The following is a 16,001-nucleotide window of genomic DNA, read 5'->3' on the forward strand; positions in this document are numbered from 1 at the left end:
TTAAGGCATTCGGATCTGTCTGAAGAGCCCATGAGAGTATTGTAGGCATGGAAAGCCAAGACACTCTGGCAAAAAAAAAAAAAAATGAACTAAATGAATCATCTCCATGCATGAGATCCCAGTGGAAGGAACGGGTCATCAAAGAAGGAGGTACCTTTCTCTGAAGGGAGGAGAGAACTTCCACATTGACTATGACCTTGTCCAAATATAATCAGAGTTGGAGAACTCAAAAGGCTTCCATAGCCTTGGCAACTCATGACAAGAGCCTAGGGTGATTACTGATGCCATAAACAAGAGTGTCAAATTTTTAAGTCAACAACAGGAGTCATTGTGCACTTACTCCTCATGTAGGATCTCTGTCCTTAATGTGTTGTGCAATGTGATTTAATGCTATAACTAGTACTCAAATAGTATTTTTCACTTTGTGTTTCTGTGTGGGTGCAAACTGTTGAAATCTTTATTTAATATATACTAAACTGATCTGTATATAAAGAAAAAAAATGATTGAGGGATCAATTTAGCAGAAAGATGTGATTAAATTTGTATGCACCCAATTACAGGGAATCTGGCTATTTAAAAGAAATGTTAATGGGTCTAAAGGAAGACAGAAATTCTAATACAATAGTAATGTGGAACTTCAATACTCCACTTTCAGCAATGGACAGATCAACCTGACAGAAAATTGCAAGGAAATAACAGTTAATTGAAACTATAGACTAAATGGACCTAATGGATATCTATAGAACTTTTAATCCTACAGTTCTAGAATACACATTCTTCTCACCAGTGCATAGGACATTCTCTAGGATAGACCACATGCTAGGCCATAAAGCAAGTATCAGCAAATTCAAAAAAATTGAAATTATCCCATGCAAATTCTCTGAATACAATGGAATAAGCTGACAATCAACAACTCAAGAACCTTAAGAACATATGCAAACACAAGGAAACTGAACGGCATGCTCCTGAATGAACAGTGAGTCATAGAAGAAATCAAAGAGAAATAAAAAGATTTCTGGAAATGAAGATGACAGTATGTCAAAACTTATGGGATACAGCAAAAGCACTGTTAAGAGGAAAGTTTATGGGCCAGCACCGCGGCACAGCAGGTTAAAGCCCCAGCCTGCAATGCCAGCATCCCATATGCACAATGATTCAAGTCCTGGCTACTCTGCTTCCAGTCCAGCTCCCTGCTAATTCACCTGGGAAAGCAGTGGAGGGTGGCCCAAGTCCTTGGGCCCCTAAACCCAAGTGGGAAACCTGGAAGAAACTGCTGGCTCTCCTCTTCGGATTGACTTTGCTCTACCTGTTATAGCCATCTGGGGAATGAACCACTGGATGGAAGACATCTCTTTCTCTCTCTGGCTCTACTCCTCTCTAACTGTTTCAAATAAATAAATCTTTAGGCTAATCCTCCACCTTTGGTGCCAGCACACCAGGTTCTAGTCCCAGTAGGGGTACCGGATTCTGTCCCTGTTGTTCCTCTTCCAGTCCAGCTCTCTGCTGTAGCCCAGGAGTGCAGTGGAGGATGGCCCAAGTGTTTGGGCCCTGCACCCGCATGGGAGACCAGGAGAAGCACCTGTCTTCTGCCTTCGGACAGCGCAGTGCACCAGCCACAGTGCGCCGGCCGCAGCGGGCACTGGGGGGTGAACCAATGGAAAAGGAAGACCTTTCTCTGTGTCTCTCTCTCTCACTGTCCACTCTGCCTGTCAAAAAAAATTAAAAAGGAAAGTTTTTATCAATTAGTGCTACATCAAGAAATTGGAAAGGCATCAAATAAATGTGCTATCAATGCATCTCAAGGACTTAGAAAACAACAGCAAGCCAAACCCAAAATTAGTAGAAGAAAGAATTAAAATTAGAGAAGAAATAAAATTGAAATAAAAGAAACCACAAAAGAGCAGAAAAACAAAGAGCTGACTTTTTTGAAAAAACAAAATTGACACACCACTGGTTCAATTAACCAAAAAGAAAAAAAAAAAAGAAAAATAGAGGGAGAAGACACAAATAAATAAAATTAGAGATGAAAAAGCAAATATCACAACAGATACCACAGAAATAAAAGGATCATTAGGAATTACTACAAAGAGCTGTATACCAACAAAACAGGAAGTCTAGAAGAAATGGATAAATTCCTGGGCACATATAACCTTTGTAAATTGCGCCATGAAGACATAGAAAACCTAAACAGACCAAGAACAAAGATGGAAATTAAATCAGTAATAAAGACTCTCCCAACAAAGAAAAGCCCACAATTGGATGGCTTCATTGCTGAATGCTATCAGACATTCAAAGAACTAACCGCAATTCTTCTCAATCTATTCAAAATGATTGAAATGGAGGGAATCTTGATGAGTTTATAATTTTAAACATGGCGACTTAAAGTCTTTTGTCATCCACAGTTAAATATGATTTGCTGCTCATAAAACTAAAGCGTTGTTGGTTCTGTGTTTAGCTGTCCTCCTATAGGTTCCTATGGACTTTTTACAGCCACTTCTATTGCATTCAATACTCTGGGATGGCTCTGTAAACAGATGAAGCCAATAATATATTAACAGTACCAACTGAGAGAAAGTATGGTTAACTGAGGTTACTAAAAACAAAAAGCAATTCAAATCAATTGGCAATCAACAAAAAGAGTTAAAGATTTTAAAAGCTATTATTAAAATTGCTATATTGGTCTATTATGCTATGTTATATGTGTGTACATATTGTATGTCCACATGGGGAAATTTTATTAAGAGTTTTATTTTAAATGGCTTATAGATAAGATTGTCCATAAATTTAAGCTGCTAAAATTAATCAAAGATACATTTTAATTCGTATGACCTGAATCTCTGTATCGTATGTTTTATACTTGTTGGTAGAAAGAAACTAAAAACATTTTAGATGGTTGTGCTTAAGTTTACTGGCTAAACAAACTACACCATGTTAGATATTTAAGAGGTGTTTTCAAATACATGATTCTTAAAATTTATAGAAGGCATTGGACCTTCTGGTAAATGTTTTCTTAAGTTGTTATCTAATGGTTGAAACTGTTTGCTAAGTATTCATGTGATATTGCTATTGTCAGCAAGCGATCTAGGACTTGCTCCCTCATTTCTCTATTCTAAGCCCAACTTGTTCTTTCATTTCTCTATTCTCTTCAAGGTAGGAAACTAATTCTATTATGAAGGAATCTGTAGGACGCACAATTTAATCTTTAGACCTTATAAAAGAGATGGCTAACATTTTTCTGTAATAGCATAGCCAAAATAAGAACTTAAATAATAATCTCATAGCTAGATTCACTTCGCCATCAGCGAAGTATACAGTAAGAAGAAAAAACCTCCCTTTCAGACCAAAGGGAAAGAAAGTTTTAAAGTGAGAATATAATTTTCCTCATGGGCATTGTCTACCTTAGAAAAACTACTACAGAACATGCCTGTGACTATAGACTTGTAGTTCAGGCCACCGAAGATTAGAGATGGGACTTGGGCACTCCCTTGACTTGCATCCTCTGGTCTGCTTTAACACAAACCAGGAGGAAAAGAAAGCTAGGCATCAGAAGCAATGGGTGGCAGGCCTATTAATGGCTGTTCTGTACAGTGATCTGCCCTCAAGGAGACCCAACAGGCCAGTCCACTGCAGAGGCTTTCAATGTGGTAAGCCTGGGCTTCAGCAGAAGTCAGCTTGTGAAGAGCCCTGGCAGCTCTGCCAAGAGTTGGATCACTGGAAATGGACCTGCCCTGGAGTCGAAGGATGCCCAGGTCAGAGCCACAGATCTTATTGGCTCTAAGCTGAAAAGCCCTTCACTCAGCCCAACTTCCAAAATGACCACTGCAGCTGAGGGGATGGTCAAGTAGGGTCAGCAACATTGCAGGCAGAACTGTCAATTTCTTGTTAGAGATGCCCCCTGCCTTTACCTGGCCAGCTCTCCTCCCAGGCCAGCCAAGTAATGAAAGTCAACAGAATGCCTTCCCCTAGGAGGTTCACACCTCCCTTAGGATATACCCCATGTGAAGAGATAGATAAGTCTGGGCCTCTTCACTTACAAGGCCTAAAGCCCACCAGATTATTATCAAGCCCCTTCTGTCAGGTTCTATTTGCCTCTCAGTCAGAAAACTTAATTGTAGCTTAGACAGCACCTTTCTTAGCTCCTCTAATAATGACTCTGTCCTTTGTTCTAGACCCTGTCTAGCGCACTTGGGCCTCATTCCTTTGTAATCATAATCTCTACTCTACCACCAATGGCTCTACTCCCAACCTGTGTGTACTGATGGTCCTCTTCCCCACTTAATGCTGTATAATTGTTCAAACCTGGTAAATGCCACTCTTAGGATCATTGGTTACTATCCTCACTCTGTCTCTTATGACCTTGTCTAAATATGATCAGAGTCGGCAAACTTGGAAGGCTTCCATAGCCTTGGCAACTCATGACGACAGCCTAGGGTGGTTACTGGCGCCATAAACTAGAGTGTCAATTTGTTGGGTCAACAACAGGAGCCACTGTGCACTTGCTCCTCATGTGGGATCTCTGTCCTTAATGTGCTGTACATTTTGATTTAATGCTATAACTAGTACTCAAACAGTATGTTTCACTTTGTGTTTCTATGTGGGTGCAAACTGTTGAAGTATTTATACTAAATTGATCTTCTGTATATGAAGAGAATTGAGGGTGAATCTTAATGTGAATGGAAGGGGAGAGGGAGCGGGAGAGGGGAGGGTTGCGGGTGGGAGGGAAGTTGTGGGAGGGCGAAGCCATTGTAATCCATAAGCTGTACACTGGAAATTTATATTCATTAAATAAAATTAAAAACAATAAAAATTAAAAAAAATAAAAAAACAAAAAAGAAATGGAGGGAATCTTCCCAAACTCCTTCTATGAATTCAACATCACCTCAATTCCCCTAAACCTGAAAAAGATACAACAGAGAAAGATAACTACAGACAAATTTCCTTGATGAACATAAATGCAAAAATCCTCAACGAAATACTAGCCATTCAATTCCAACAACACATGAGAAAGATCATTTACCCAGACCAAGTGGGATTTATCCCTGCTTTGCAGGGATGGTTCAACATCAAAGTGATACATCGCATTAACAAACTGAAGAACCAAAAACGCATGATTATCTCAATACATGCAGAAAAAGCATTTGATAAAATACAACATTCTTTCATGATGAAAACTTTAAGCATAGTGAGTGTAAAAGGAACATTCCTCAGCACAACCAAGGCAACTTATGACAAACCCATGGCCAGCATAATATTGAATGGGGAAAAGTTGGAAGCCGTCCCACTAAGATCCAGAAACAGACAAGGATGCCACCTATCACCACAGTTAGTACATATTGTCCTGGAAGCTCTAGTTAGAGAAATTAGAAAAAAGAAATGAAAGGGATACAAATTGGAAAGGAAGAAGTCAAACTATCCCTATTTTAGATGACATGATTCTATATATAGGGAATCTAAAAGACTCCAATAAGAGCCTATGGGAACGCATAAAAGAGTTTGGCAAAGTGGCAGAGTATAAAATCAACACACAAAATCAACTGCCTATACATATACAGACAATGCCATAGCTGAGAAAAGTAAGATCATTCCCATTTACAATAGCTACAAAAAAAAATCAAATACCTTGAAATAAATTTAACCAAGATTGTCAAATACCTCTATGATAAGAATTATAAAACATTAAAGAAAGAAATATAAGAAGATACAAAAAATAGAAAAATTTTCCATGTTCATGGATTCAAAGAATCAATATCATCAAAATGTCCATACTACCAAAAGCAATTTATTAAATCAATGAGATAGCAATAAAAATACCAGGACATTCTTATCAGATACAGAAAAAACAATTCTGAAATTCAAATGGAAACACAGGAGACCCTTATAGCTAAAGCAATCTTGTGCAACAAAAATAGAGCCGGAGGAATCACAATACCAGATTTCAACACATACTACAGGACAGTTATAATAAAAACAATGTGGTACTGTTACAAAAACAGACCAATGGAACAGAATAGAAATGCCAAAAATTGATCCAAACATCCACAACCAACTTATCTTTGACAAAGGAGCTAAAATAAATCCCTGGAGCAAGGACAGTCTCTTTAATAACTGGTGCTGGGAAAACTGGATCTCCACATGCAGACGTCTGAAGCAAGATCAGTATCTTAAATCTTATACAAGAATCCACTCAAAATGGATCAAGGACTTAAATCTATGACTTGATGCCATCAAATTATTAGAGAACACTGGGGGAAACCTTGCAAGACATTGGCATAGGCAAAGACTTCTTGGAGAAGACCCTAGAGGCACAGTTAATCATTGCCAAAATTGACAAATGGGATTACATTAAATTGAGAAGCTCCTGTAATGAAAAAAAAAAAAAAATTCAGCAAAATGATGAGGTAACCAACAGATGGGAGAAATTATTTGTAACCTATACAATTGATAAAGGATTAATATTCAGAATATATAAATGATCAACAATCTCAACAGCAAAACAAACACCCCAGTTAAGAAATGAGCAAAGGAGTTAAACAGGCACTTTTAAAAAGAGGAAATCCAAGGCTTCCATAGCCCTGGCAACTCATGACTAGAGCCTAGGGAGATTACTGACGCCATGAACAAGAGTGTCAAATTGTTAAGTCAGCAACAGGAGTCACTGTGTACTTACACCCCATGTGGGATCTGTCCCTAATGTGTCGTCTAAAGCGAAGTGATGCTATAACTAGTACTGAAACAGTATTTTTATACTTTGCGTTTCTGTGTGGGCACAAACTGATGAGGTCTTTACTAATTATATACTGAAGTGATCTTCTGTATATAAAGAGAATTGGAAATGAAAAAAAAAAAAAAACAACCTGGTGTTAAAATGGAAATGGCATAGAAAATTAATTAAAAAAATTATGTAGGATCTCTGTCTTTAATGTGCTGTACATTGCTATTTAATGCTATAATTAGTAATCCAATGGTAGTTTTTTCACTTTATGTTGCTATATGGGCAAAATGTTGAAATCTTTACCTAATATATACTAAACTGATCTTCTGTATACAAAGAGAATTGAAAATGAATCTTTACATGAATGGAAGGGGAAAGGGAGCGGGAAAGGGGAGGGTTGCGGGCGGGAGGGAAGTTATGGGAGGGGGGAAGCCATTGTAACCCATAAGCTATACTTTGGAAATTTATATTCATTAAATAAAAGTTTAATAAAAAAAAAAAGAGGAAATCCAAATGACCAATAGACAGATGAACAAAATGCCACTAGCCATCAGGGAAATGCAAATCAAAACCACAGTGAGGTTTCACCTCCCCCCATTAGAATGGCTTTCATAGAGAAATGAACAAACAACAAATGCTGGTGAGAATGTGTGTGTGTATGGGGGGGGAGGGGATGTACCTTAATCCACTGTTGGTGAGAATGCAAACTGATGATGTCACTAGGGAAGACAGTATGGAGGGGATAATTCAGAAATCTGAATATAGACCTACCATCTGATCCAGCCATCCCACTCTGAGAATTTACCCAAGGGAAATGAAATCAGCACATAAAGGAGTTATCCATACCCCCATCTTTTATTATTATTATTATTATTATTATTATATTATTTTTGAGAGGCAGGGTGGACAGTGAGAAAGAGAGACAGAGAGAAAGGTCTTCCTTTTCCGTTGGTTCACCCCACAATGGCCCCTGCGGCAGGCGCGCTGTGGCCGGCGTACCGCGCTGATCCATAGCCAGGAGCCAGGTGCTTCTCCTGGTCTCCCATGAGGGTGCAGGGCCCAAGCACTTGGGCCATCCTCCACTGCCTTCCTGGGCCACAGCAGAAAGCTGGACTGGAAGATGGGCAACTGGGACAGAATCTGGCGCCCCGACCGGGACTAGAACCCAGGGTGCCAGCGCCGTAGGTGGAGGATTAGCCTATTGAGCCATGACGCCAGCCCATACCGCCATCTTTACTGCAGCTCAATTCATGGTAGCTAAAATATGGAATCAACCAAAATGAAGACTGAATATAGAAATTATGGGATATGTATACCATGGAATACTACACAGTGGTAAAATAAAATGAAATCCTATCATTTACAACAAAATAGATACAACTGGAAAGCATCATACTTAGTGAAATAAGCTATTCCCCAAAGGACAAATACTGTATGTTCTTCCTGAATTGTGGTCACTAATAGGGCACCTAAAAGGTAATCTATGGAAGTGAGATTGACACTTTGAGATGCAATTACTTTGAACAGCCCTTATCTCTATTGTTGAGGAACAGTTTTGTTTCTTCACACTATTTGTTGAACTCTTTACTTAGTATAGGGATAATCTTATGTATATAATGTTAATTGAAAATAGATCTTAGTAAAAAAAAATAAGAAAGGGAATATGAGAGGGAGGAAGAAGGGTGGGAATGTGGGTGGAAGGGCGGGTAGGGTGAAAGAATTTCTATGTTCGTACATTTGCATTTATGAAAGGCATGAGGTTTGTATACTTTAAATAAAAGGTTTATGGCAAAATAAAACAGAAAAAAACCATGATTTTTTAAATGTAAATCACTGTATTAGTAAACAAATTGTTTTGTTGTCCACGGGTAAATCTAATCATTAGGTTAGCTGTGGAAGCTAATAACAATGTCTCTACTTTTTCAGAAGACCTGTACAAATATCATGACATTCATGTTCATTCTATATAGTTTTATATGTAGGATTAATGGATAATACAGGTAAGGATAATCAGGCAATAATGTGTCAATTTATTTTTAGAGCACACCCACACACCTACAAGCACACATACACATTTAAGAAACTGATCCAAAATAGACACATTTTTCTATGAAAATCTCCAGCTCTACTAGACTTTTGTTTTTTTCTTAATGCATTTTATATTTTTTCCAAATGTTTTATATTTTTTCAAATGTTTTGTCTATGGATAATGCTCTGATTCTTGGTCTCATTTTACCGTATTTTCTTTGTAGAGTTTACTGTCATTTGGTACTACCAAGCTACCACTTCAGACTTACCAATTCAGAATCTGTAGGTGATGGTATTTAATTCTGCCTTTTGCAAACCAGCTAAGTGAACTATTAATGAGTTGGAAAATAAGTATGAAGAAGGTACATGGATAAAGCTCTGATAATTCAAAGGGAGCCAGCTAAAGAAGATGATCTGTTACAACAGTATCTACTGGTAAACTTTCAATGAACATTTTACACATACTTTTTCTTAAACACAGAAGTAAATGTCTAATATGTTCACTAAATATCTATATTAGAAAATATACTCAACCATAAATTTCACTAGTACCATTATATAGTATTCTATATTGTTGGTGTAAATTGCAACAAAACAGTGACTCTTTAATACTGTCATTCTAAGAGCGTAAAAGTAAATTCAATTGTGCCTAATGGATAAAAAGTGAGGAAAACAGGGCACCATATCTTAAAAGCAAGTTCATATAACACTTATGTAGTTTTTCCTGACCACTTACATTTTTCCCTTAGATAGTTTGCACATTTCAGACTGAAAACCATGGACTAGAATTTTATAAATAAACAATTATGAAAGAACCATAATTAATCAAAGCAATTTTTCTAAATCTCAGCATAGTCTGTGTAATCTCATGAGATTAATTAAATATTGCAATAATTGCAAAGAGAAAATTCTTCCAATATTAAAATAACAGCATCAGATTTTCTTTGAAAATAGCAACTAATTAAAAATTAATTGGAAAGTAATTATTTCATAATCTCAGAATACCCTGTAAACTCATTAGAAGAAGTTATAGCTTGAGGAACTACAATTTAATATATTGTAATACATGTAAATTCTACATTAATATTCCTGTTTTTCGACTTGGCACTAGAAAAAATTCATAGCATTTCACTGATTTGCAATTGAGATTACTAAAAACATTAGTATTACAACATGATTACACATTGTTTTTAAACTCTTTTCATAATCTCTCTATAATTGCCTCATTATATAAAACATACTGGTCTCCAACTAACTTGTGTAGGAAATTTGTATTTTTTGCCTATTAGATGATATTCAATGAAAATATTTTTTACAAGCTGAAGTCCAGAATTAAAACTACCATACTCAATCTTCTTCAAAAACCTTAAGTCATGAACATGCTATTTGTGTTTCTGTTATATCCTTAGTGGCATTTTCTAGTCATTCCTCAAATCAACTACACTTTCCCTATCAACACTTTTTTTTTTTTTTTTAAGAATAAAACACATGCAGTAACAAGTGTCTGGATAGTTTAATCAAAGGTAGGTTAAATTATTAGCATAAGTTAGTTTCCTATAACTAAAGTACTAATTTTAAGTGCTCAATTTTTTGTATAATTAGGGTCACAAGAAGAAAGCCATAAAGTTATGCTATTTTCTAGTGAACTACAGTGCAAAGAACAGAGAATGTAAATATGATTTGACTTTCCAATTGTCTACTGTTTAAAATACAAGAAAATAAACTCTACTGCAACACCCAAGCATTTCATAATGAATGATTCCCTCAATAAATTTAGAAATGTTCCCATGGCACCAAGCTGGAAGGCAATTCAAAATCAAATCAATATGCCAAAAAAACCCTAAGCCATGCAAATACTATAAATTAGTAATGAAGCTAAAATTATTAAAGTGGTTGGTTATTTTGAATTCTCCTCCTGCATTCTTATTAAGTCTTTCTGGGCATTTCCTCTTCTGATATAATAAGATGATCTGAATCATGAGGCAGATCTAATGTTTTATCACACGAATGAAAATACAGATGAGCACACTGTATAATACTATAACCTGGTCTTGATCTCTCGTAATTTAAGTTTATGGTGACAATGCTGAGATCAATATGAACATTATATCCCCTGTAAAAGAAAATTCAATACATAGAAACAATCCCAAATGATAAGACGGCTAGTAGCCTTGAAATTTTATGAATAAGTATGAGTTCAGTTTGGACTGCATAGATTTTCAGTTTTCAGCAGATCTGAGACAGTATACCTTTTGTTCATTTCCCTGGCAGGGGTAAAAATGCTATTCATCTACTGGAATAACTCAATAATTATGTCCTGAGAGAACTAAATTATATATATATTTTTTCTTTTTTAATGCTCCTTACTGTCCTATTCTCATCACTGGTGGCAGATAAAAAAAACTCTCTTTCTACTGTCTTAAATTGTCAAATAAAAACATATGGGCACATTAAAGAACAATAATAAAAAGAATAATTTTGTGCTATGTTTATTTTCCCTATTATTTCTCTTGGAAGAAAGCACAATCTTGGGTGTTTTTTTTTTTTTTTTTTTTTTGACAGGCAGAGTGGATAGTGAGAGAGAGAGACACAGAGAAAGGTCTTCCTTTTCCGTTGGTTCACCCCACAATGGCTGCCACGGCCAGCGCACTGTGGCTGGTACACCGTGCTGATCTGAAGCCAGGAGCCAGGTGCTTCTCCTGGTCTCCCATGTGGGTGCAGGACCCAAGAACTTGGGCCATCCTCCACTGCACTCCCTGGCCATAGCAGAGAACTGGCCTGGAAGAGGGGCAATTGGGACAGAATCCAGCACCCCGACCGGGACTAGAACCTGGTGAGCTGGCACCGCAGGTGGAGGATTAGCCTATTGAGCCACGGTGCCGGCCTGCAATCTTGAATTTTGTGTTGATCATTCCCTTTCTTTTTTTATACTTTCTCCATCAATGCAGGTATTCCTAAATGGCATTTTAAAAAAGTTGACAATTTTTGAACTCTAAACATAATAATTCTATACAATTCTCCTAAGAGTCTCTTCTTTTGGCCAAAATGTTTTTTTTACATTTATCCATGTTGATGTCAATGGTTGATGCCTTTTCTCAAATGTTTGGTAGACCAACGTAAAAATACATCATGGTTTATCCATTCTATTTTTGGTGGATATTTGATGTACAGTTTGATACTTTCAGAAAAGTTCCAGTACTGCTGTGAATAATTTTATGTAAGTCTTACTGGGGGAATCATCTAGGACAGAAATTGCTGGTTTGTTAGGATATGAATATGTTATACTTTACCAATGTCAAGTTAACTTGTAACACAAAGATTTCTACCAGCTGGAAGTGAGTCTTTCCACTATGCAAAATGCTCACCAACAGTGGCATTGTCAGACTTTATTTATTTATTTATTTTGACAGGCGGAGTGGATAGTGAGAGAGAGACAGAGAGAAAGGTCTTCCTTTGCCGTTGGTTCACCCTCCAATGGCCGCTGCAGCCAGCGCATCTCGCTGATCTGAAGCCAGGAGCCAGGTGCTTCTCCTGGTCTCCATGTGGGTGCAGGGCCCAAGGACTTGGGCCATCCTCCACTGCCTTCCCGGGCCATAGCAGAGAGCTGGCCTGGAAGAGGGGCAACTGGGATAGAATCCGGTGCCCCAACCGGGACTAGAACCTGGTGTGCCGGCGCCGCAAGGCGGAGGATTAACCTGTTAAGTCACGGCACCAGCCGGCATTGTCAGACTTTAAAAATTGTATCGAACTGGTAGGAAGTCTATATCACAGTGTCATTAATTTATATTAATCTGATTACTAATAGGGCTAGCCAAAGGTGATTTCATTGGTTATATATGCTGCAAAAAATTCTTCTACTTTGTAGTTATATATATTTATTTTTTAAGATTTGATGTATTTATTTTGAGAGGTAGAGTTATAGACAGAGAAATGGAGAGAAAGAGAGAAAGGCCTTCCATCCGCTGGTTCACTCCCCAAGTGGCTAAAACGTCAGTAGCTTCCTCCAGGTCTCCCATACAGGTGCAGAGGCTCAAGCACGTGAACCATCCTCCACTGCTTTCCCAGGCCACTATAGAGAGCAGGACCAGAAGAGGAGCAGCCAGGACTTGATCGAATGCCCACATGGGATGCTGGCACTGCAGGTGGAGGCTAAACCCACTACGCCTTAGTATCTGCCCTGTGTTTTTTTTTTTTTTTCACTCTCTTTGATAAATAGGAAGGGTGTAACTTTAGCATAATAAAATTTATACTTATTTCTTACAACTGAATTTTTTTAATCTAAATAGCTCACACACACACACACACACACACACAAATCTTCCCTACTTTAATTCAAAATTTCCTAATTATAAATCTAATTTCATGGTATGCCTTTTCACACTAAACCACTTGGAACTGACTTGTGTTGAGATTCATAGAGAATCAATTTCAATTTATTTTCCACAAGAACAGCCGGTTTCTTCCCAACCCAGGTATTTAATAGTTTATCCACTCCCCACTGATCAATGACAGTTTGTGCTTTATCAAGTATTTACTCTCATGCACTGAAGTCGCATTAAGATTATTTTGTTTTAGATTCCTATGGATTATCTTTCATGGAATTCTTTAGAATTACTGAGTCTGATAATTGATTGATGCTTTTCAACAGGAGGAATAATTCTCTTTTTTCTATCTCTTATCTTCATTTCGAAGCCCAAACTGAGTTTATTTCACCTCTTCTCACTCCTCTCATGTGTACTATGCGTTTTACACTATCTGATCCGAATGTTCCTCTGGATTTAATTGTGGCTGACATCTTCAGTTCTAGCTTTCAGTGTAGTAATTCGTGTTTCATTTGTTCCTACTCTACTTTTAAATGTATCCACTGAGTTGTCTTTTATTTTGTTATTTGTTAGCAATTGTCTGGTTTGTTTTCAGACCTACTTCTAATATTTTCCAGCTTCTCTTTGATTAATTATATGAAACATTGTCCCTTTATCCTTTGACATTTTTGCTGACAACACTCCAGATCTGTTTTTCTCGTCTGTGGTTTCTACTGATTATTAACAATAGTATTTTGTTTTCCTTCATGTGTGTGAGCAAATTTTGGTGTGATTTTAGTGTTAGCCACTCATTTTTCACAACATTTTATCTGTGGAATTTTTTTTTAAGATTTATTTCAAAGGCAGAGTTACTAAGAGAGGGAGAGTGGGAAAGGCGAGAAGGGGAGAGAAAGGGAAGGGAAGGGAGGGAGGTAGAGAGAGAGGGAGAGACAAAGAGAAAGAAAGAGAGACTGACTTCCATCTGCTGTTTCATTCCCAAATGGCTACAATGGCCAGGGATGGACCAAGCCAAAGCCAGATCCAGGCGCTTCTTCCAGGCCTCCTATGTGGGTGCAGGAGCCTAAGCACTTTGGCCATCCACTGCTACCCAGGCCATTAGCAGGGAGCTGGACCAGATTTAGAACAGCCGTGACCCAACTGACACTCATATGGGACAGAAATTTAACCTGCTACACCACAACTCCGGCCCCTTTGTGGGAATTCTTTGAGGATAGGTTTAGGCAAGAATAGTATTCCTTCGTTTCTTCCTTTCATTGCTAATGACAGAGCACTTAAGTTAAATCCACTTTTTCTTTTCAGCCTATACACATAGTATAATTGGCATATTTCTTCCTTTCCTATGAGTTCAATGATTTGATTAATAGGTTTTTTTGGAAATATTTTAAATATTTTATACAATATTTTAATGGTTTTAATCAGAAGGTTCAGGTTATCTAATTTTACATAATTCTAGAAGTAGAAATGCGTTCACAATATGAGCCTTTTATTTCCTGTATATTTTCAATCCATAGTTGTGGATCTATTATAAAAGGGCTATGCTTAACTCAAGTATACTTCTCCAGATATAAAATTTCTGGTTCACTAGGATTCATAGTAAACACACGTCTGCAATCCATCACTGGGATCTCGTAGAAATACAGCAAGATGGAGCCATTCATTCCCAGATAGCTATCTGTACCAAAGAGGATACAACACACCAAAAGCTAGATTTTCTACTAGGAATATAAATACTGAGGAATAGTTATATTTTCAATATTTCCATTTTCAAGCTATGCTACACCAAAAACTATAGAAGTCACTCTGAGAGCTGAAGCCTCATAAGCAACACCTGTACACCACCTGTATACATACTACCTGCAGGAAGTTGTCCAGGGCCTTCATATTATTGATTCTTTTTTACTTCTTGGATTACCTCTCAGACTCTGTCATCCTCATCATTGCTTGGATTTGGTGACTGATCACTGCCAGTAGTTCTTCCTTGGTCTAGCCCTTCAGTTCTTTTTTCTTTTCATGGTAATTTTCCTTCCACATGCCTTTTTAAAAAATTTTACTTAAGGTAAATAAATTTCATGTATTTCATATATACAGATTTAGGAACATAATGATACTTCTCATCTTACCCTTCCTCTTGCCCACTCTCCCACCCTTCCTCCACTTTCCTCTCTTACTCATTCTCTTAATTTTTACAATGATCTACTTTCAGTTTCTATTCTGGACCATATGCTTTTTTTCTTTTCCTAGATTTATGAATTACCTCAAATCATCTTTTGTCTCCTTCCTTAAACTCTCACCTTGACTAGATCTACAAATTACAGTCAGTAGAATTCAAGGGAAATTTCTTGCTCCCTCTAGTAAAAGGTGCATTTGCTATTCCAACAATATTTTAAAGAGGGTTACCTGAATTGGTCTTCCATCAGGTGTCAACACCTCTTCTGAAAGCTCCATCATTTTCAAGGCCATCAGAGCAATGGGTTTTGCATGGCAGAGGCTTTTCCTGTGAAGTCCTGCTGCAACACAGTAGGCATCGCCTATTGTTTCCACCTGCAGTGTCATACAAATCAAATGCAAATATATGATAATGAGTCAGAAGAGAAATAATTAGTTATCTGCAATCACAAACATGATGAAAAACATGTCAGGAAAACATCAATAAATTAAGCAATTAAACAACTGAGTATAATCACAGTAGAGTTAGCAAACAGCCACAATCAAATACTGACATCTCACTCCAGGGCTGTTCATTATCACCATGGATGATCATTGAAATTAGCAAAATCAGAATAGGAAACAATTATCTCCCACAAAAATAGTATTTTGCCTATAACTTCCAGACAATGACCTTGTCCACAGCCAGACTTGTAACTCCTTCAAACTTTGAAGAATACTTCCTTAGAAAGCATTTTCTTTTCCGATTTTTCTATTTTCCCAATTGTTCCACA

General features: G+C 37.3%; 1 protein-coding gene across 1 annotated transcript in view; it reads right to left on the reverse strand.

Annotated features, from left to right (window-relative positions):
* GUCY1A2 (guanylate cyclase 1 soluble subunit alpha 2) overlaps nt 1–16,001 on the reverse strand; it is a 364,010-nt gene that overhangs the window by 88,966 nt on the left and 259,043 nt on the right. The window contains exon 6 of the mRNA XM_062198341.1: nt 15,460–15,603. Within this exon, the coding sequence (XP_062054325.1) occupies nt 15,460–15,603 (144 nt within the window). The remainder of the gene's footprint in view (nt 1–15,459; nt 15,604–16,001) is intronic.

This window comes from Lepus europaeus, chromosome 7 (assembly GCF_033115175.1).
Source record: "Lepus europaeus isolate LE1 chromosome 7, mLepTim1.pri, whole genome shotgun sequence".
In the NCBI taxonomy this organism is placed as follows: domain Eukaryota; kingdom Metazoa; phylum Chordata; class Mammalia; order Lagomorpha; family Leporidae; genus Lepus; species Lepus europaeus.